Raw genomic sequence first — 24,924 nt, 5'->3', positions numbered from 1 at the left:
TGTATAGATCTATGTTACTATGGTGTTAACTTGCCTACACTGTATAGATCTGTGTTTCCACAGTGTTAACTTGCCTACACTGTATAGATCTGTGTTTCCACAGTGTTAACTTGCCTACACTGTATAGATCTATGTTTCCATGGTGTTAACTTGCCTACACTGTATAGATCTATGTTACTATGGTGTTAACCTGCCTACACTGTATAGATCTGTGTTTCCACAGTGTTAACTTGCCTACACTGTATAGATCTATGTTTCCATGGTGTTAACTTGCCTACACTGTATAGATCTATGTTTCCATGGTGTTAACTTGCCTACACTGTATAGATCTATGTTACTATGGTGTTAACCTGCCTACACTGTATAGATCTGTGTTTCCACAGTGTTAACTTGCCTACACTGTATATATCTATGTTTCCATGGTGTTAACTTGCCTACACTGTATAGATCTATGTTTCCATGGTGTTAACTTGCCTACACTGTATAGATCTATGTTTCCATGGTGTTAACTTGCCTACACTGTATAGATCTATGTTTCCATGGTGTTAACTTGCCTACACTGTATAGATCTATGTTACTATGGTGTTAACTTGCCTATACTGTATAGATCTATGTTTCCATGGTGTTAACTTGCCTATACTGTATAGATCTATGTTACTATGGTGTTAACTTGCCTATACTGTATAGATCTATGTTTCCATGGTGTTAACTTGCCTATACTGTATAGATCTATGTTTCCATTGTGTTAACTTGCCTATACTGTATAGATCTATGTTACTATGGTGTTAACTTGCCTATACTGTATAGATCTATGTTTCCATGGTGTTAACTTGCCTACACTGTATAGATCTGTGTTTCCATAGTGTTAACTTGCCTACACTGTATAGATCTGTGTTTCCATGGTGTTAACTTGCCTACACTGTATAGATCTATGTTTCCATGGTGTTAACTTGCCTACACTGTATAGATCTGTGTTTCCATAGTGTTAACTTGCCTACACTGTATAGATCTGTGTTTCCATGGTGTTAACTTTCCTACACTGTATAGATCTATGTTACTATGGTGTTAATTTGCCTACACTGTATAGATCTATGTTACTATGGTGTTAACTTGCCTATACTGTATAGATCTATGTTTCCATGGTGTTAACTTGCCTATACTGTATAGATCTATGTTTCCATGGTGTTAACTTGCCTACACTGTATAGATCTATGTTACTATGGTGTTAACCTGCCTACACTGTATAGATCTGTGTTTCCACAGTGTTAACTTGCCTACACTGTATGGATCTATGTTACTATGGTGTTAATTTGCCTACACTGTATAGATCTATGTTACTATGGTGTTAACTTGCCTATACTGTATAGATCTATGTTTCCATGGTGTTAACTTGCCTATACTGTATAGATCTATGTTACTATGGTGTTAACTTGCCTATACTGTATAGATCTATGTTTCCATGGTGTTAACTTGCCTACACTGTATAGATCTATGTTTCCATGGTGTTAACTTGCCTATACTGTATAGATCTATGTGTCCATAGTGTTAACTTGCCTACACTGTATAGATCTATGTTACTATGGTGTTAATTTGCCTACACTGTATAGATCTATGTTTCCATGGTGTTAATTTGCCTACACTGTATAGATCTATGTTTCCATGGTGTTAACTTGCCTATACTGTATAGATCTATGTTACTATGGTGTTAACTTGCCTATACTGTATAGATCTATGTTTCCATGGTGTTAACTTGCCTATACTGTATAGATCTATGTTACTATGGTGTTAACTTGCCTATACTGTATAGATCTATGTTTCCATGGTGTTAACTTGCCTACACTGTATAGATCTATGTTACTATGGTGTTAACTTGCCTATACTGTATAGATCTATGTTTCCATGGTGTTAACTTGCCTACACTGTATAGATCTATGTTACTATGGTGTTAACTTGTCTATACTGTATAGATCTATGTTTCCATGGTGTTAACTTGTCTATACTGTATAGATCTATGTTTCCATAGTGTTAACTTGTCTATACTGTATAGATCTATGTTAGTATGGTGTTAACTTGCCTATACTGTATAGATCTATGTTTCTATGGTGTTAACTTGCCTATACTGTATAAATCTATGTTACTATGGTGTTAACTTGCCTACACTGTATAGATCTGTGTTTCCACAGTGTTAACTTGCCTACACTGTATAGATCTATGTTTCCATGGTGTTAACTTGCCTATACTGTATAGATCTATGTTTCCATGGTGTTAACTTGCCTACACTGTATAGATCTATGTTACTATGGTGTTAACCTGCCTACACTGTATAGATCTATGTTTCCACAGTGTTAACTTGCCTACACTGTATAGATCTATGTTTCCATGGTGTTAACTTGCCTACACTGTATAGATCTATGTTACTATGGTGTTAACCTGCCTACACTGTATAGATCTGTGTTTCCACAGTGTTAACTTGCCTACACTGTATATATCTATGTTTCCATGGTGTTAACTTGCCTACACTGTATAGATCTATGTTTCCATGGTGTTAACTTGCCTACACTGTATAGATCTATGTTTCAATGGTGTTAACTTGCCTACACTGTATAGATCTATGTTACTATGGTGTTAACTTGCCTATACTGTATAGATCTATGTTTCCATGGTGTTAACTTGCCTATACTGTATAGATCTATGTTTCCATGGTGTTAACTTGCCTATACTGTATAGATCTATGTTACTATGGTGTTAACTTGCCTATACTGTATAGATCTATGTTTCCATGGTGTTAACTTGCCTACACTGTATAGATCTGTGTTTCCATAGTGTTAACTTGCCTACACTGTATAGATCTGTGTTTCCATGGTGTTAACTTGCCTACACTGTATAGATCTATGTTTCCATGGTGTTAACTTGCCTACACTGTATAGATCTGTGTTTCCATAGTGTTAACTTGCCTACACTGTATAGATCTGTGTTTCCATGGTGTTAACTTGCCTACACTGTATAGATCTATGTTACTATGGTGTTAATTTGCCTACACTGTATAGATCTATGTTACTATGGTGTTAACTTGCCTATACTGTATAGATCTATGTTTCCATGGTGTTAACTTGCCTATACTGTATAGATCTATGTTACTATGGTGTTAATTTGCCTACACTGTATAGATCTATGTTACTATGATGTTAACTTGCCTATACTGCATAGATCTTTGTTTCCATGGTGTTAACTTGCCTATACTGTATAGATCTATGTTACTATGGTGTTAACTTGTCTATACTGTATAGATCTATGTTTCCATGGTGTTAACTTGCCTACACTGTATAGATCTATGTTTCCATGGTGTTAACTTGCCTATACTGTATAGATCTATGTTTCCATGGTGTTAACTTGCCTACACTGTATAGATCTATGTTTCCATGGTGTTAACTTGCCTACACTGTATAGATCTGTGTTTCCATGGTGTTAACTTGCCTACACTGTATAGATCTATGTTTCCATAGTGTTAACTTGCCTATACTGTATAGATCTATGTTTCCATGGTGTTAACTTGCCTATACTGTATAGATCTATGTTACTATGGTGTTAACTTGTCTATACTGTATAGATCTATGTTTCCATGGTGTTAACTTGTCTACACTGTATAGATCTATGTTTCCATGGTGTTAACTTGCCTATACTGTATAGATCTATGTTAGTATGGTGTTAACTTGTCTATACTTTTTAGATCTATGTTATTATGGTGTTAACTTGCCTACACTGTATAGATCTATGTTACTATGGTGTTAACTTGCCTATACTTGCATATGTTAATATGGTGTTAACTTGCCTACACTGTACAATGTAAGTGAACACATGGTATTAACTTTCCTCTGTCTTGGTGTATGTCTCTATATGTTCCCATGGTGTTAGCATTGTATGTATCTATCTGAGTCTATGTTTCCATGGTGTTAACTTTCTTACACTGTATAGATCTGCGTTTCCATGGTGTTAACTTGCCTCAGAACAAAAATGATTGATTGTCAAACCTTGTAGAAATTGATTTGAGCTAGTGATATCTTCTGTTAGTTCACACTACCCCTTGAGCCTCGTATGTGGATCAATAAACACCTTCTGTAGCGTGTCATCGTCCTTTCTGCGATAACGCCTTCTTGGAGTCAGTCCCCTATGATCCCCAACACCTTTGTCTTGTCTTGCTTTAGAGTGAGTAGATAATCCATCATCAGCCTCTAGCTGTTGGCTGTCATTTTTGTTTTGTTTTGTTTTTTCGTTATCATAATGCACTTATTGTATTCATGGTTTTTTCATTCATACATGACTGAGGTCTCTGACCTTGAAGAGTACACTGGATATTCATGGTGAATGATATTCATTATTGTTTTACATTGTAACTATCAGACACGCATTGTAATATCAAGTTCATGTTTGTCGAAAGGGATTGTTTAAGCTCTACCCTAACGCTAGTATATTCCCTATTTTTATTCTCTTTGATTCTGATGATTTTTCCCCCATCAAAATTGTAATCAAACATATTGTACATTTTATGAATTTTCTGTAATACTGTTTATTTCTCGGGAGGGGTGGGGGGGGGTGAGGGGGACATCAATTTCTTTAGGCTAAGATAAAATTATTTATGTTTATGTAAGCTGACTTTAAAGTTTGTCTTGTTTTATAACAGCTGTACATACATTTTGTACTAGGTGCGCTCCTAATAGAGATAAAGCAGTCGTTGTAAATAGTTACATGTATCATTGAAATGTAATGAAATGTAATAGCTTCATTTGTTTCTGTTCATCCTTAATGCATGTGTTACAATTGAATGATAAGAATACTAGAAAGTTCCGATTGCTATTGTTATATGCATACAATATTCAAAACTGACGCATTTGTTCTGTCACCTGCATCCACCAGTCCAATTTAATTTTTTTTACTCATCAAGCTAATGAAATTGCTGATGTAGATAGGCATTGATGAATTATTTATTGATACAATAACATTTACTCTCTGTGTGCTTGCCAAAGTCAACTTTTTACATAATAAATGGGAAATTATATCCATTAAAAAATGTGTAAGATTGTGTGTGATGTTGCATCTGAATTCTCACAGAAAAAAATATGGCATACAAAGGGTTAAATAACTTAATTGGTTCTTAATGTAATGTAATGTAATAGATGGAAACACTTTTAATTTTGAAACAGGCATTTAATTGTGGTAGTCTTCTCCATCTTTCAGTGATGTTACATCCGTCAAGTTAGGGGGTTCGTAAAGGTGAATGCACACCAAAATTAGAGAGCCTTGACAAAATAATATTAATTAAAAGTTTAGGGCATCGCAATTATAAAAAATTTTAAGACTAAGACAAGTTAATTCAAATAAGTATAATTTGTTGTGACAAGATAAAATCAGTTATCGGGTATTTATTTGAAATTATGCCTGCTCTTGGTGGTATATTTTGAAGTCTTTGTCTTTAAAAAATATTCAAGTGTGTAAATTTGTATGTACATGTATATTAATTTTATAGTTGTTTTTTTTCAAAAAGTTGTAATACATGTATATAAATTTTGCTAAAAATGTTTAATTCAATGCATCAAATGATGAGATAACCAGCTGGTAATCTAGGTAAAACATTTATTAATTATATTACCAAGTTTAATTCCTGATATTATTGACAGCTGGTGCTGTTTCCCTCTTTGATTAGCTTTTATAGTTTGATTCTTGCATAATTTCTGATGAAAACATTTTGCAGTTGTATGTGTGGCAGTAAGTACTACTTAATTGTGCATATAAAACAGTTGCAGTTTTGGTGTACTGTACCCTGAAAATATTGTACAGAATCACAACATTTTTCAAACAAGTGCCTTGATTTAAGTGGCTTAAATGGGTCAACAATGTTTTACGACTCTTATATTAAAGTGAAAACATTTCTGCTGCGCTTTGGTTGGTTTTTGTACAGTTAAGCAAAAACGCTATGTGTATATATACAAACACATGAATCAAAATACGTTAATGTGTACCAAAGACACTACTAAAATTAATATTATTGTTGAATACAAAAAATTTATTAAAGGTATGAAATTATGCAAATGATGAGATAGCAATCACTTTTGCTTTTGTTGATATTGATGTTCAATGGATAAATCTAATAATAACAGGCTATTGCAAACTGTGAAGACTCACGACTCTAAACTTGTAAGGTGTCACCAACGAAATGGGTCTGGAATGAGGTAGAATTACTTATAAATTATTTTGTAGCTGCTGCATATCCTGTAGCATATGCCTGCTATGATGCCAATGATGATTCTCCAAGATCACACTTTTTTTTTTAACCACTATTGGTCGAACTAAGTTCAGTTGGTATTACTGGAAAACATGCTTTTTTAGGTACATGTATATGTTATTTTAGCTAATTTAGCTAATCTGCATTTCGCTAATTCAAGACATACATGTACATGTGACTAATTTAATTTTTCTTGCAATGTGATTGTTGGAATTAAGATCTAGGTAATTCATGTATCAAATTCACTAAAATTGCAATTATTTCAATGTGCTTTCCAGTACATGTACTATTAAATGTATTATAATAAAATCTTTAAAAAGAAACAAAAAAAACTTAGTTACAGACAGTATACAGGGGAGACAGTATAGCGCATCTTCTCCAAAAATGACAATGTTTCTCTGACAGTTTCATGATGTGTCGAGAAAGATCCTTTATGGTGTGCCATATACATGTACCAGTAATTTAGTTGGCACCTCTGAGAGCCAGAGCATCTATCTACCAAGTTTCATTTAAATCTGTGGAGTGGTTTGTGGGATTCTCTAATTATTATTCAAATTAGGTAATTAATATGCATGGATATCCACCAAAAAAAAAAAACAATCAGATCTGTGCTTTAGCTAAGCCAAGCATTTACATACCAAGTTTTGTTGAAATCCAATGATGATTGTTTCTGCACCCAGATGCATACACACACACACACACACACACACACACACATGATTTGCACATGAGAGCCAAAACGAAATCGGAGATCGCAGGTTCTGTTGCTGGGAAATAGATATGAACCAGAACTAAATATAAATATCAACTACTTGCGCACTAGCAAATGAAGACAACCCACATTGTAATGGTGTGATTGGAATACTGTAACATGTACTGTTACCTGCTGTTGTCAGTAATTAGAATTGGTATTTGATTGATGCCTTCAAATGTTGATGAAAAAAGTGACAGCTGTTCAGTACACCAATAAATGCAGAGTTGGTTGTCGTGGACACATATTGAACAACCTGACAACGACTGCTTCAAATTAAAAAAAAAAAAAAAAAGGCAAATGATGTATACTCTGTTGAAAATAAAATTTGATGTTTAAAGCGGGGGAGTTGTCACCTGCGCATGCGTCAGATGGCCATAGCGTGTCATTGTTTACAAACAAGCCTCTACCCATGAGCCTTTAGGCTTTTTTGGCGTGTGTTATTATCGTCGTTTGCGACGCAATTCCAGCATGTGCACAGGGGTCGACCCTCTGCCTTTAACATTTGCTGTACACTATTGATTTGTCAAATTTAGTTTATACAGAATGCCAGGGAAAATAACGTGCTTATGGGGTTGAGCGTATTGACTGTCTTATCATTGATAAAACGCAGATGGTTTTGGTATTTTGTACTATCCCTTTAAAGCTGTCCTCTATAAAATATGAGACTATAATTACAGTTACCGAATTTACAACAGTGTGTTTCAGACAGGATATACGAACCAGGCATGATTTGTTTATTATTTGATCAATGACAATGTTATCATTTGAGCAGGTTTTATATTTAAACTACATTTATGGATTATTGTGAAACGATTTTTCAAAAAAGAAATGTCTTTTAATTTCTTGTAACTAAAAGCCATTAAGCAGTCCTTATCCCCATACATACGCCATGCATGTCTTTTTTTAGCCATTACATGTAAGTATGCATGGCGTTTCTTTGTCAAATAGCCTCTGATATCTAGACTGCCGACTTTAATGAGGAAAAAAAAATCTGCCATCAATCGTGTGTCATCTGGTTCACATATCTTTGATGTGCGACTGAATTAACATGTTTTTGATTTGTAGTGCTTTTAACTGTATCGCTATATGCGGTACGTACGTACTTAGATCGTCGTTGCAGTTTCATTTGTATGTGTAGATGTAGGCCATCGTCTCTATCACATCAAGATCTTGCTTTCATCGTGCAGCGCACGAATGTAATTTCACCTGTCAGCGTGTATTATTAAATGAATATACATCTGTTTCTGACACACTGCATAGCTACAGGATGTGATGACATGACAGCAATGATAACATAGCAATTGTTATTGCAATGTTCTAATATGATTTGTTTACAGAAATTTGCCTGACGCTTTATTGTATTTGAGCATGCAGAACCTGGCAGCTTAATAATGTTTATTTACCATTATTAACTGAGACATCATTCATGCATCTTAAAATTAAGTTTTTGAGAATAATTTATAATTATCGCATCTTTAAAAAAAAATATTTTATCAATGCTGAATTGCTTAAAAATAAGAATGTGTGAACAATTTTTGTCTTAAAGAATTTGCTGTTGGGATGTGTGAATGATTGCGTAAAATATAATCACGGGGTAAAACTTGAGAAAATCTGGTAATTTGTTTTAATGGCAGCCAGACACTAGATAAGTAATTTAAAAAAACTGTGCAGCTTTTAGATCTAACCTGAATCATTTGTGAACTGGGCACCTTCCAGTTTGCTTTATTTAAAAAACAAAAGAACATCTAAATAATCAGAACTAGAACTTATTGTAATTAGATTACATTAAAAGTATATGTACATCAAACCATGTAATTTATGTCTACAAAAGTGAATCGGAATAGCCTGGAGAAAATTGTGAAATTGGACTACATATACATTATGTATTGATTGCTCCTTGTATCCGTCCGCTTAGCTGGATTACTCTTCCTTAGTACATGTGCCTTGAAGTACATTTGAGCATTGTTACATAGGCACCTGGGAATTTTTTTTTTCTTGCGACTGAGTTGACGTAGTTTGCAATGGGAATAAAAGAAGAAGGAATATTTGGGGTCAAATGTCTGTCTTTGTCTTCATTGTTGTTGTTGTCCTCATTGTACAGTTTGTAAATGTTTTTTTTTGTGGTTTAAACTTTGATATGTTAAAAAGAGTAAGAGAACTGGTCAACTGTATCATAGCCGTAGTTGCATCAAACTTATTATTGGTAAAGTTAAGATCCCAACTGCTGTTGATCACCAATACGGCACTGTATCCTGGGTGAGTATACCACAGGCTCAGTAAGGTGGTCGAAATTCGTTCAATATGAGTGTTCGACTGGGCTTCGTTATGCCCGTATCCTTATAACACAACCTTTAAAACAAAATAATAGTTGCCCCTTAAGGTGTAAGACATTGTTAATATTTTTATTATTAACCTTATTAACCATCTAACCCTGGAATTGACGGTTGTTTGACAGCTTGGTAGGAAAAATGATAATATCAAGTTGCTTTGCTCTGGAGATTATAGACAAAATCTTTTATATCAATTTTAGGGAGATTATTATTATTTGACTTTCACTGATATTTTTTTCAAAATGGGGAGAGATTTAAACTATTAAATATTCCACCAGTAATTAAACGATTTCCTGAGAAACTGCTCTTAGTCACTAGTTGTGAATACCGCTGTCATTCAGGAATTGATGATGTTCCAGTCTGATCCCATATGACCTACTACTTCCCTATTTATTGTGTGGGATGATATTCCTTTTTACATCCTTAAGAAAAGCCAATGTTATCTAAAATTACTTCGTTTATGAGATTATTTGACATAAAACACCTGGCCTTGTGAAATTTATGGACTAGAATACCATCCAAAACAACTATGTTTTTCTGTATAGGTGTTAATATTAGAGATTGGCTAATACACCAAATACAGTGACTTTTTACCATTATTATAATGAAAATAAAAGCAAAAGTGTAAGGTTGATTTTTTTCCACAAAATTTCCATGCAATACAACTGACTGTGTGAAGGATGAAAACACATGCAGCAAAGATGGACATACTGTAAAGATTTGTAAATCTAGACGATTCAAAGTAAAGTTATATTACCTTGAAATATGAATGTGCAGTGCTTCAAAGTTCAAAGTTGTGAGGGCACTCATTTTCAAAGCCAAAATTTATAAAATTTCTTTAGCATATATAGGAACAATATACTCATGCGGCATCAAAGCCTGCACATGTGATTGAAGTTCATGTCCTGATTCTAGTCAAGATCACCACAAGTTACGAGTGTGTTCTTGATCAGTGCTATGACTTATGAATGCAGTCTGGATTGCCATGATGTTGTCTATATTGCTAAAGTCTTGAAAATTGGGTCCCATTCAAGCTCTGCACTTGGGTCCCAAAGCCCATTGCGTGATCACCCAACCTGTAAGCTACAATGTACGTCTCTATGGATACCCTTAGAATACCAACATTCGAGCTCTAAAACAATTACACATGTCTAAAGAGCAAATTTTTCTTTGTGGTTCATACTGTGATAGACAATGAATCCAATTCACAATTTGAACATTTAATCTGTTTTTATCATTATACTTTGGTTGCCATGGTTACTGAAGCTCTAGCATTGTGGAGGATATTGTATGACACGTTTAATAGATTTAAATGGATAAAATAGTCACAATGAAAAGCACTGTATGGAGTTCTTTGTTATTCTATTGACGCAAAACATTACCAGCAGTCTTTTAATATGAGCATGCAACCTGTCTGTACAGGGAATGAAATTAATTTTCCCATGATGCTTTGTATGCATATGTACATGTATAATGTTCCTATAAAATAACAATTTTGTGTTTTTATTTTAATCTTAATATTTTTATTCAAGTGATAGCAATTCTGAGGGAAATTAGAAAATTGCACCCAGGGTTGGCTGAATTGGATTTTATTTTTTTTGTCCAATATTTACTTGAAATTGCACTTTCAGAGATCATTGTACATGTACATGTATGTGATTTATTTGATTGTGTGAATTTGTGTGAACGTTTAATTCTCCAGGATTTTCAGCATGTTTTTACTGATCCATGTTTTTACTGATCTGGCTTCCTGTTCTGTTGTTTGTTCAAATTATAATTGTAAAGCTTTTGAATAAAGTTACATTGTGCACAGCTTGCGGTAATTTTTTTCTCAATTTGCCCACTTTTATATCATCTAATAGGATGCAGAATAGTCCCATAATACCAATAAAACTTAATGAGTAAGTGCAATTTTAAGATAATTGGAAGCGCATCTCCAATAGAAGTACCGGTACACACATTTACTAAATACTAAATCACCAAAATGACCAAAATCATATATAAAGTGTGTGTACAACTTGTACAACCTGTTGCATGTCGGGACACTTTTTTCACCATGATCTGGATTTTGTTTCTTTTTATAATTTATTACATGATTATATAATCCTGTGATATTTTCGCTTTGACGTCAGCAGCCACGAGTGTTATCCATCATCGTGTACGGCTCATATTGATTCATAATTCGAGAGGCAACCATAGGATGTTCAAACTAAGTAGAAAACATTGATCACAGATGTATATGTTTTTACATTGCAAACAAAATGACTGTTGAATATGTAACTGATATATTAACACTGAAAGAAATAATACATAAAAAAATCACTTCTTACTACTTGTATGCTAATTTTGTTCCTGAGTTCATGTGTATTCTATTTATTCCTGATATGTGTGAAATTCACCAAGATATTTAAATATCAACTGACTTTCTGAGTGATTGAATAATAATGCTGAATATAACCCCATTATATAATTTGCGTATTAATGTGCTCTGTGTTCATCATGTTTCGTAATTATCAATTCATCTAGAGACCTAGAAATAAAATAAAAAACTTTCAGGAGCATTTATCATTTGTCATGTAGTGTATATTACGCTACAGTGTTGCGATATGTTATGAACATGTATGTTTTATATCAACCCACTGCTTTTTATGTACATTAGATCTATTCTAACTCCATGGTGATTGTTTTGTTATTTTATTTGCGTCGCTATGAATTCATGTGCTGTAGAAATCAATCAATGATCTCAATCATTATCATTTACCATATTTCCGGTAGTAGCGCTTACTCTTTAACTAAGATGAGGTGTATCTATGATCATAATAAGTCTTATTTAAATAAACAAGTATACAATAAATGCAATTTTTGGTGTATTCTATTTTATGGTATACCGTATTTGCTCTATTAGTAGTGCATGCGTTTAAAGATAATTACAGAGGTGGTCAAAATAAGTCGTGTTTCAATGATCAGGTATACAACTAATGAAATATTTGGTTTATACGCACTTTGATTGGAGATGCGTTTGTAATAGAACAAATATGGTATATTAAATAACATTGGAATTGAGTAAAATTGATTAGGTCAACTGATTGCGACATTAAATATGTGTTTTTTCTCTTTTAGAATGTTAAGACACAACTAATCAGCCGTCTTTCCTGGCATATGGTCTACAGTGACTTTAATAACCAATTTTGTATATTATTGATGATCAATATTTTTATGTGCAGTATATACACATCTGTTGGGTATCATTATATCATCCAATTTTACTATTCATTTTTTTTTATTACAATGTTGTTCATTGAACCCAGATAAACTATGAAATTGAATGCATAAAAATGTGATTTTTGAACCTAAAAGTAAACAGGTCCCATCATTATCTCAAACATTTTCCCCCCCACCCCTCACTGAAACTTAATTGATAAATATTGATCATGGTGTCTTACCTATTAACGCCCAAAAAACCCAGCCACCAAACCCTCAGCTGTTCAAGAGAAAATAATGAAGGGGAATATACACATACGCAAACTACTTTTCTGGGTTCTGTGCATGTTCTAGGTCCATGCCCTGAAATTGACCTAATTTGACGCACATATTTACACTCGGACCAAACCATTTTCTTGTTTTTTTTTCATTTTCTGTTATTTTTGTCCATGATTGGATATAAAAAAACGAACTAGACTTCGTTAAAAAATAAAATCATTTTTGTGGGATGGAAACTTGTTGAAGTCAAAACCCCCCACCCCCAAACTAAAGCAAATAAGTTTTTTATCCGACATCGATCTTTTGACGTCGTCCCTTATCGATAAAAGAACATTAATGTCATAATCTTGAAAATTATCTCCTACATCCCCTATTTTTCAAAAACAAGGTTAAATTTTGGTTGCATAGCAACTGCTTTCTAATAATTTATTAAACAAGTCGCAAATATATGCTGTCTTGCATAGTCATGACATGTGTACAATCCCAGAATCACCCACATAAAATCAACTATAGCCTAGAATATATAACAACATTCCTCACTACATCAATAGCTTTTTAGCTCCGCTGTTGAATTTGTCGAGCGGAGCTTATCATATGACTGATTGTCCATCATTGTCGTCGTCGTTGGTGTCAACATTTTACGACAAGTCCATTTGCTTTGATATTACACATACATGTAAAGGTACCTCAGGTAGACCTCTCTCAGGTTTGTTCATTTCGTGATGATGTATTCAATTGAAATTCAAATTGAAATGTACATTGCTAACAGCAGAGGTATCTCAGCCAAGAGGCTGCATGTTAAATGTATGCAGCCTTCACACAATATGAGACGTCTAGGAGAAATACAACAATCTTTTACTGTACTGGCCAGTTAAATTGATGCGCACGATAATTGACAAAGCTTGCATTTATTTTTAAAGCAACCAATCAATTCATGGCATTTTTTGAGTGAGGTATTGTGAGTGCAATACAACATTGATTCTGAGCAAACATGAAAAATTATTTGTGACTTCAAAACTGTATTGTTCAACCTAAACTGCTTCACGATTATTTTGCTTAAAATATTAAAGGGAAAACATACAAAAGTGTAAAATTGAAACATTGCTTTTCTCTAATGAAGTGAATGGAAAGTCATAGTAATGTGCAATGTGTCTTCGTTGTCATCGTTGTCATCGTTAGTCAGAAGTGTATTCCTGGTAGTTCAAAATTAATTGAAATTTTGAAATTTATTTTTGAAGATATAAATGTCATCAATATACATGTTTTAATATTTTTTTAAAATAAAAATAAAATAAAATGGCTAACATAAGAAATAGTGCAGTGATGGTGAAAAAAATGAAAGAGTTGTGTCCCTTGCAAAGTTTGAGTTTCTATTAATATTCATGAGCTGCAATATGCAGAGACAGCAGAATGATTTTTGTAATCTATTCAATCTAGTTTAAACAACATCAAACATGTTTTGTCATATTTTCATGATTATTCTTTCAAAAAAAATAACCAATTTGGTCGAAACAAATCCATATTCGCCATTTTCATGTTAGATAGACTCTATTCACAATACAATTCACACCATTTCCAAAGGAAAATAATTTAAAAACTCGGCAAAGTCTGAGATGCGTGTATGTTGTTACTCTAGTCTCTTTAAATACCATGTCTTCACTATACTTTTGCAGATTCTATTCAGCGAGTTCATATTTTTAAAGTGCGCCCTCTATGGCAATTTGACGTCCTGCCACATTGCTTTATATTATATGCGTTATGGCAGGTCAACTGATTGGCCGCATGTTTTAGATGCACTTACTATGCAGATCTGTGTAATTCATCAAGGTCCCATATGGGACTTCTAGGTAGAATCACACACAGGTTTGTGGAGGTTGAAGAAGTGGTATATTTGACAAACTGCTATCGACATTGTGTATTTCAATTTGAAATGTGGTTGCGAAATTTGTTTTCAGTGGATTTCTTCAAATACATGACACACTAATAAATGGCTACTCATCTATGAGCTGTATACATGTATTTCAATTTTGAACTCTGTTTTATTGACATTTTATGATTTTACATGTATACTCTTTTTATGTACACGTTTTCCCGTGTTTTGGTTGTCTTAACAACCAAGCTATACATGATTTCTGAGTGTTACTCATACATGTATCCATTTATAACTGATATATAAATCATCATCTTCACAGTTCAAGGTATTCAGAGCTTATTCTAGGAAAACTTGGGGACGCAATCTCCTTTAGTATTTAGATAACCCACTGGCTATGTAATGTAATTCATTATGTATCATAGATTTAAAGGAGAAAGCATGTGAGGACCTTGTGGGTTATACTGATGTCAAAATGGCTGCCAGAACCTTTCATCTCATACTGATGACAAAATGGCTACCAGAACCTTTCATCTCATACTGATGTCAAAATGGCTGCCAGGACCTTGCATCTCATTCTGATGACAAAATGGCTGCCAGGAATTTGCAATCTCATACTGATGAAAAAATGGCTGCCAGGACCTTTCATCTCATACTGATGACAAAATGGCTGCCTGGACCTTGCATCTCATACTGATGACAAAATGTCTGCCAGGACCTTGCATCTCATACTGATGTCAAAATGGCTGCCAGGACCTTGCATCTCATTCTGTGATGTGGTTGCTAGTGTCATCAATAATGATAACATTTGCCATGTGTCAGTGGTTGTTAGAGAGTATTTATCAATAAAATTACTCAACGGAACTGAACCTTATGTACAACAGGTTTCAATGTAACATGCAGTCATGTTTTTTTATTCCTCTTTATGTATTTCAGGATGCTGACATTTTAGCTCTCAGTTTCCCCAGTCATACGCAGGTTGCCTATATTTTGAGTCTCGGTGTCGTGGAACGATACAGAAGACAAGGCATTGGTAAGTATAAAACTCTTCAATATAATAACACTGACTGAACTGTGTGTCTTTATTTTGTTTCACCATTATATCAAACTGCCTTTAAAATGAGCTTCAGTATGTACCGGTAGGTGCAATACGCATGATTTTTGGAAAAATCTGAGCATTTTAACCGTTTCATAGTCACCTTTTGCCACCCTTCACAATATATACTCGCATAACTTTTTAGCTCCGCTGTCGACTTTGTCGAGCGGAGCTTATAATACGAGTGATTGTCCGTCGTCGTTGTCGTGATATTTTTGACTTCTTGTTAAAATCCGCAGGTCTGATTGCTTTGATATTACGAATATAGGTACTACATGTGGATCTTTCTCAGATTTGTTCCTTTTGTGATGATATCTTTAATTCTCTAATTTTGGTGAATATTTTTGTCATTTTTGGTAAAAAGTGATATTTTCGACTTCTTGTTAAAAACCGCAAGTCCGATTGCTTTGATATTTAATATAAAGGTACTACATGTGGAACTCTCTCAGATTTGTTCATTTTGTGATGATATCTTCAATTATCTAACTTTAATGAATTCGTTTTGTAATTTTTGGTAAAAGTGATATTTTTGAATTCTTGTTGAAAACAGCAAGTCCCATTGCATTGATACTATACATATTGCTCATTTTCTAATGATATCTTCAGTTCTTTAATTGACAACGGAGCCAACAGGCTGCTTGTTTATTATTTTTCTCTCCAAAATTGTATTTAAGACTTGTTGCTGAAGTGAAGTTATGTCCATTTTGCCATAAATTGAGAAATTGTGGAAAAATACATAAAAATAAAGCACCAAAATGTTGGTGAGAATCAAATACGACATTCAAAAGGTCACTTTGGTGGTTGTCATAGAAGCGGGGTTGATTTCATTAACGATTCGTCAAGTTTAGAGTTTGCCCTGAAATGCCTCTAGTTATTTCAAAGACATCGGCTGACAAAGAGCATTGACTCTTGTATTTGACACATTGAGGATTTACACAAATGGGGCTGTCAGTTACAATCAGCGTTTTCAATATTTTTCAATACTCTGCATGTACCAGTCAAGATACATAATTTCCAAATGAGCTGAGTTATTCACTGATAGTTTTGTAATCTGCAAATGTTATATATTAGTCTAAGAGTACCTTCCTGTTCTCTTTGTTTGTTTCGTCCACGAATAAAAAAGCCTTAAATTGAATACGCATTATTAAAAGTACAATTCTTGCTGATTGACATGCATTCGTGGAAATTGTACAGAAATTTGTAAGTTTAGGAACAGCACCTTATGTACTTTTCATGGAAATGATCATTTCAGTCATGTTTTACATGAATGGTTGTGTCAGTCACGTTTCACATGAATGGTTGTGTCAGTCACTTTTCACATGAATGGTTGTATCAGTGACGTTTTACATGAATGGTTGTATCAGTGACGTTTCACATGAATGGTTGTGTCAGTGACGTTTCACATGAATGGTTGTGTCAGTGACGTTTCACATGAATGGTTGCGTCAGTGACGTTTCACATGAATGGTTGCGTCAGTCACGTTTCACATGAATGGTTGCGTCAGTCACGTTTCACATGAATGGTTGCGTCAGTCACGTTTCACATGAATGGTTGCGTCAGTCACGTTTCACATGAATGGTTGTGTCAGTCACGTTTCACATGAATGGTTGTGTCAGTGATGTTTCACATGAATGGTTGTGTCTGACGTTTCACATGAATGGTTGCGTCAGTGACGTTTCACATGAATGGTTGCGTCAGTCACATTTCACACGAATGGTTGTGTCAGTGACATTTCACATAAATGGTTGCATCAGTCACGTTTCACATGAATGGTTGTGTCAGTCAAGTTTCATGTGAATGGTTGTGTCAGTCACGTTTCACGTGAATGGTTGCGTTAGTCACGTTTCACATGAATGGTCGCGTCAGTCACGTTTCACACAAATGGTTTTGTCAGTGACCTTTTTACATGAATGGTTGTGTCAGTCATGTTTCACATGAATGGTTGCGTCAGTCATGTTTCACATGAATGATTGTAACAGTCACGTTTCACATGAATGGTTGCGTCAGTCAAGTTTCATGTGAATGGTTGTGTCGGTCACGTTTCACATGAATGGTTGCGTCAGTCATGTTTCACACAAATGGTTTTGTCAGTGACCTTTTTACATGAATGGTTGTGTCAGTCATGTTTCACATGAATGGTTGCGTCAGTCACGTTTCACATGAATGGTTGTGTCAGTCATGTTTCACATGAATGGTTGTGTCAGTCATGTTTCACATGAATGGTTGTGTCAGTCATGTTTCGCATGAATGGTTGTGTCAGTCATGTTTCACATGAATGGTTGTGTCAGTCATGTTTCACATGAATGGTTGTGTCAGTCATGTTTCACATGAATGGTTGCGTCAGTCACGTTTCACACAAATGGTTTTGTCAGTGACCTTTTTACATGAATGGTTGTGTCAGTCATGTTTCACATGAATGGTTGCGTCAGTCACGTTTCACATGAACGGTTGTGTCAGTCATGTTTCACATGAATGGTTGTCAGTCATGTTTCACATGAATGATTGTATCAGTCATGTTTCACATGAATGGTTGTGTCAGTCATGTTTCACATGAATGGTTGTGTCAGTCATGTTTCACATGAATGGTTGTCAGTCATGTTTCACACAAATGGTTTTGTCAGTGACCTTTTTACATGAATGGTTGTGTCAGTCATGTTTCACATGAATGGTTGCGTCAGTCACGTTTCACATGAACGGTTGTCAGTCATGTTTCACATGAATGATTGTATCAGTCATGTTTCACACAAATGGTTTTGTCAGTGACCTTTTTACATGAATGGTTGTGTCAGTCATGTTTCCCATGAATGGTTGCGTCAGTCACGTTTCACATGAATGGTTGTGTCAGTCATGTTTCACATGAATGGTTGTGTCAGTCATGTTTCACATGAATGGTTGTGTCAGTCATGTTTCACATGAATGGTTGTGTCAGTCATGTTTCACATGAATGGTTGTGTCAGTCATGTTTCACATGAATTGTTGTGTCAGTCATGTTTCACATGAATGATTGTATCAGTCATGTTTCACACAAATGGTTTTGTCAGTCATGTTTCACATGAATGGTTGTGTCAGTCATGTTTCACATGAATGGTTGTGTCAGTCATGTTTCACATGAATGGTTGTGTCAGTCATGTTTCACATGAATGGTTTTGTCAGTCATGTTTCACATGAATGATTGTATCAGTCATGTTTCACACAAATGGTTTTGTCAGTGACCTTTTTACATGAATGGTTGTGTCAGTCATGTTTTGCATGAATGGTTGTGTCAGTCATGTTTCACATGAATGGTTGTGTCAGTCACGTTTCACATGAATGGTTGTCAGTCATGTTTCTTGTGAGCAGTCATGTAACAAACATAAAATTTGTACATATATCTGAATTATGAGTATCCTATCCTATTCTATACTATACAATTATTCGTCAAATTACTCTGGAGGCTGCAATGATATCACACAAGTCAAAGGTCATGTCTTAAGTGTTGATGTTTTGAGTAAACATCAAGAATTATTCATTAATTTCTTCACATTAATAATGAACCATTATACGCCAGGTGTATAACAGATATGATCATTGTTTGTCCTTGTCACCTGACCAATAAAAGTCATAGTCAATATCAGTTTACTCATTGCTAGGCAGCCAGGGACATAGAGCTTTGACTCTTGTATTTGACATATTAGTTACACAAATGGAGCTGTCAGTTACAGTTAGTGTTTTCAATACGTTTCAATAGATTGCATGTACAAGTTCAAAATACAGAATTGCTGAATCCCACTGTATTATTCGCTGTTAGTTTCTAATGTGCAAATTTTTTCTATTAGTCTAAGAGTACATGTTTGTACCTTCCTGTTCTCTTTGCTTGTTTCATCATAAAAAAACATATTGCTAGATCATCATCTCTGGATTTTCTCTTGAAAGATCTGCAGAGCATTTTTGTTAGGAGTGCCTGGCCTATAGCAAAATATTTCACATTTTTTTTCTCCAGTATGCTGCATGTATATTTATAATGTCATATTTCACTTGTGCATGTATACATACGTGTAAGTGGGCTTCTAGTCGTATGTAATACCTATAACAGATGTCTAATCTACAATCTATATGTGTCCATTATGAGACCGTATTTTATATTTTGACCTTTCTTCATATCCATGTTTATCATCTTTTTTCTTCATATGGCAGCTAATGGGGAACATACATGTAATGTGACATGATCATTGTGTAATAGTTTCATTGTGACATGACAGAGAGGTCTGCTCGTCAGATTTCATCATGACAAGGACGTAACATATGCTGTACATTGTAGCAATGTATGCATAAAGTCATTTATTTTAATGTAATTCGGTTCTACTACACGCAATGACTTGATGATCAAATCAAATTGAATATTTTGTCGTTTTTTGATGATATAATTTGTTGTTTCATACCTTAATCTATTTTATCATGAGGATTATTATTTTGAGCGGAAAGAACATCATGATTACTAGACTACATGCTGTCTGAACAGTCTGAATGGCACTCATGCTGAGTTATACAGACTGAAGTCAATGGTTGTTACATGCTGGTTTAGCCCAGGATATAGACATGTCAATTATTGATACACTTTTTACTAAAAATAATTAAATTTGAAGTGATGAATTTATTGTGTATGATCATAAGATTGGAATTAGCTTTATTATATCAGAAGCTGTTGTCATCAAATTCTTTGTTTTATACATACCATGTGGTTTTGTTAAAACCAATTTTTTTTAGATTGGGATTAATTAGCATATCATCCTGCACTTAAACTCAATTTTACACTCGTATTGTATGGAATGAAGCTTTTCATGTACATAGCTTAGAAAAGGTCTTTCATTACTACATACAATGTGCGTTACCTTGTGAGGGCACTGTTGCAGCATGAGGTCTAGTTGAATTACGGTATGATTATTTGTTGCTGTGAAAGATGGCGTCAATAACCTCATAGCTTCAATGGAACATTGTAGAAACTCTAAAATTGCCAACCAGGATTTATTCGTGATCGATTTAAAAAAAAACCTAGCAATTTATTCTATGCCTAGGACTCAATAGTGTTTTTTTGGGGTTTTTTTGTGGTCGTCAATTAATATACGTTATTCAATTTTCACAAGATGTACTTTGTGATACTTATAGTTTTTATTTAATCTGTGTACTGGTAATACAAGTTGCATATCGTGTTCACATCTGGTTTTGTGTTTCTTTATGCTAACGTAACCTAAATCAACGTAACCGAAAAACAGACTTTACATGTTACGTCCATGTAAAAGGGTTAAAAAATTGTGGAGTGTAAATTCTTTTGAAGGGGGAGAGGTTATCAGCACATGCGAAACTATTGTGTAAGTCGACATAAAAACAGATCATAACACCAAAGTATAAATTACAATAAATTTTACGAAGACAACCATTCACAATGACTGCTTTGGCATTCTAAACTGTCCTCGATTGGCACAGCCTATTTTGTTTAGGTTTATCTTATTTTCAAAGTAGACAGGCTGGCAATGTGTGTCAATTTTCAAATGATGGTAGTCGTCACGCTGCGTCCTGTTTGATTTGGGACTCATAGCTACAAACACAACGTGTGTAAAATAGATAGTTTGTTGACTTGAATTTCAAACACGCGCTGCGAGGTGACGTCACCTTTTAAGTCAGTTTAGTAAACATGAAATATGCCTCTTGGTTTGGTTTCAACATAGAGTTAGAACGAGATTACCTCCATGCTCCAACAAGTTTAAACATGTATGTATGTATGTACAATGTATGTATATATTTACGTGGCCCAGATTAATTAACTACTATTGCTCGATTATAAAAGTACAGAAAAGACAAAAATATTTGGTCAACCAATGTGCACATTGTTCAGTATCAGAATTATTCAGAAAAGGGCGGTGCAAAAGCAAGAATATGCGATGTATCTTTTTACAGTGAGGTGATAGAATGTTCATTCTATGCACATGCAAACATTGCCTAGACAGTTGGAAAATGTGCACGCTACTATCATGAACACTGCATGCATTGTTAGTCCCCGTCGGACGAAGTTCGTAAACGGGGACTTATGTTTTGACCTCCGTGCTTGTGTGTGTGTGCGTGCGTGCGTCTGTGCGTGCGTCCGGACCTGTATCTTAGAAATGCCTGGACCAATCACAATCAAACTTCACACATACATCATACATGATATCATACATATGCACATCAATTTGTTTCACGATCTGATTCAAGATGGCCGAATGGTGGCCATTTTTGTGCTAAAAATCATCAAAATCAAGCATTTCCCAGCTGTTTACAGATGGATTTTGTTCAAACCTTGTATATACATTGGACATTATAGGACCTTGATGAACATCATTTTGTTTTACGATCTGATTCAAGATGGCCGAATGGCGGCCATTTTTGTGCTAAAAAATCAAAAAAATCAAGCATTTCTCAGCTGTTTACAGATAGATTTTGTTCAAACTTGATATATACATTAGACATTATGGGACCTTGATGCAAATATTTTTGTTTTTCAGATAACATTCAAAATGGCCGACTGGTGGCCATTTTGTTTTGATAAATGGGCTTCTAGACCCATATTTCCAACTTGTTTTGACTGATTATGTTCAAATTTTAAATATTCATTATACATCATGTCATAGATAGACAGATATATTGGTTTGACCACAGTCCCTCTATCACCGGTCTGGAAACGCTTAGTATTCTATTGCACTAACCCTCGTAACGGGCAAATAAATCGTTGACACTGTACGCCAAGTTATCCCGAACTCCCATTGATGTAGTCGTGCATATCATTAACCCACTGGAAGTTACCATGATACTTAGCGATTTGGGTCATTGCGCATGCGTCATTACCAGTACACGGATCACAACATTACCATGTGGAAGGCTTACGGCGATGACAACATTGATTGGGATTTTGTTTTAAAAGACGTCATTGAGGAAGAAATCCATGAAGTGCATAAAGATAAACCATGTAGTTCAACCAGTGCCGAAAACATACCGGAGAAACCTTGGACGAGGCATGATTGCCACGCCCACACGCCTGTCAAAACTCCACAACTGCTGTCTGAATGTAAACAAAATTTGTCTATGAAATTAAACTCTTTATTACATCCCAAACAGAATTAAACCACCCCATTAGTTTCAGAAGTAGTTTCTTTAACCACCAAATAAAAATGGAATCGGAGAATCACCCCATTCCCTTGTAATCAGAACAGAAACTAGCGTTACAATTATACAACTGAGAGAATGATGTGATCCAAAATGACGCTGTCGTGAATACAATGACGTGCAAAACCAAGACCCAAAAATCGTACATCTTGTGACATTAAACAGTATTTCAATTGATTGTGTTGCCGATATACATAGTTGTTGCAATTAATATGCCTGAAAAACAAAATAACTGGAAAAAAAAATTACCAAAGTAAAATGTGTACAACATCGTAACTGGGAGCAGCCATTTTGTTTTTAACTACGCAGTTTACTTCTTAAAAATAAGTGTCATTTTTTTAACGAACAATCATAAAATCGTATATTCAACATGACCATTGGGCTAAACGTATTTCAAATCTACCAAAAACACAAATGTTGTCATGTTGTCAAGAATGTACCGTTAATGAGAGGAACAGAAAAAACGAGTCAGTTTACAAGTCACGGCACAGTCCCTCTATTACAAAAGGTGAAAAAGACATAATTTCACACAAGAAAACGTCGAGCATCAACATATTGTATACAACGAAACTTACTCTCCTTAAAAACAAAGACGTTATGAATCAACTATGGTAAAAAATATTTGTATACGGTATCGAATATGTTCTGGAAACGTTAAAAAATAGATCACAGCACTGAACGCGATGTGTCTCGAAGCTATCAACAGTATAGTACCGCGCTTCGCGGAGAGCTGTTACAAGCGTTAGCCCACTAATCCCGCTGATTCACACGTAAAACAATAGGCGTTTCCAGACCGGTGATAGAGGGACTGTGGTTTGACGATCCTATTCAAAATGGCCGAATGGTTGTCATTTTTGTGCTAAAAAATCATCAAATATCAAGCATTTCTGGCATTTATGGATGGATTTCATTCAAACTTGGTACATACATTAGACATTACGGGTTCCTGATGCACGTCATTTTATTTTACAGATCAGACTCAAAATGGCTGTCCGGTGGCCATTTTGTTTTAGTGAATGGGTTTCCAGACCCATATGTCTGACTTGTTTTTACTGATTATGTTCAAATTTTTAATATTCATTATACATCAAGTCACAGATATACTGATATATTGGTTTAACGATCCTTTTCAAAGTGGCCTAATGGTGGCTATTTTTGTGCTAAAAAACTTGTTTTATTTTTTTTTTCTGAAAAAAATCATAAAATTCTCATTTATTGTGAATTTTTCAAGAAAGTTTCAGGATATATGACGTTAGGGGGGGGGGGGCATGCATAATACATATTGTATTTGTAATTTCTTCACTTAATTATAACAATCAGAAATAAACTTAAAAATGTTCTGTTTCTTTTATTTCAGCATCTCTCCTGCTGGACAGTTTGATCTCCTATTTGACCTCAGGTGAGAGGGCGAATGTCAAGGCTGTGTACCTGCACGTGTTGGCCAGCAACAACGTAGCCTTAAAGTTTTATGAACACAGAAGCTTCAAAAGGCATAACTACCTGCCGTATTATTACTCGATAGATGCACAGCCGAAAGATGGATTGTGTTACGTCATGTACATAAACGGAGGCGCACCACCCTGGTCCTTAGTATATCCTTTACATATGGTACTCTCTTTTATAGCAATCTTGGTTCATATTAAGCATCCCAACTTGGTAACCCTCAGTTTTGCTTTCTTCTAAAGAACATGATGTCTAGGTACATGTATATTAGTGTTTTGCTCTGTAAGCAATTTGATTTTTCACAGATCGCAGTCTGAAAACTGTATTATTATACATCTTTCACCGTAATGCCATAAGTTACAAGTGTGTTGTTATCTTGCGGTATTGCACTGGGTATTTTCATCATACCATATCAGGAAACGCAAATTCCAAATATGGAACGATTATGCACATAAGCGTCCTCTAATAATAAAAACAAACATGGCTGCCACCAGGGTTTGA

The 24,924-nt window shown here is 34.8% G+C and overlaps 1 protein-coding gene across 1 annotated transcript in view; it reads left to right on the top strand.

The window, feature by feature from the left end:
- Window positions 1-24,924, top strand: part of LOC100371949 (N-alpha-acetyltransferase 60-like) — a 65,634-nt gene that overhangs the window by 34,379 nt on the left and 6,331 nt on the right. Inside the window, exons 3-4 of the mRNA XM_006824368.3 lie at window positions 15,648-15,744; window positions 24,338-24,572. Coding sequence (XP_006824431.1) covers window positions 15,648-15,744; window positions 24,338-24,572 — 332 coding nt within the window. The remainder of the gene's footprint in view (window positions 1-15,647; window positions 15,745-24,337; window positions 24,573-24,924) is intronic.

Source organism: Saccoglossus kowalevskii, chromosome 8 (genome assembly GCF_978046115.1).
Source record: "Saccoglossus kowalevskii chromosome 8, keSacKowa6.1, whole genome shotgun sequence".
NCBI lineage: Eukaryota > Metazoa > Hemichordata > Enteropneusta > Harrimaniidae > Saccoglossus > Saccoglossus kowalevskii.
Note: the sequence above shows the minus strand (reverse complement) of the source record. Positions and strands in the feature narration are given on the sequence as shown.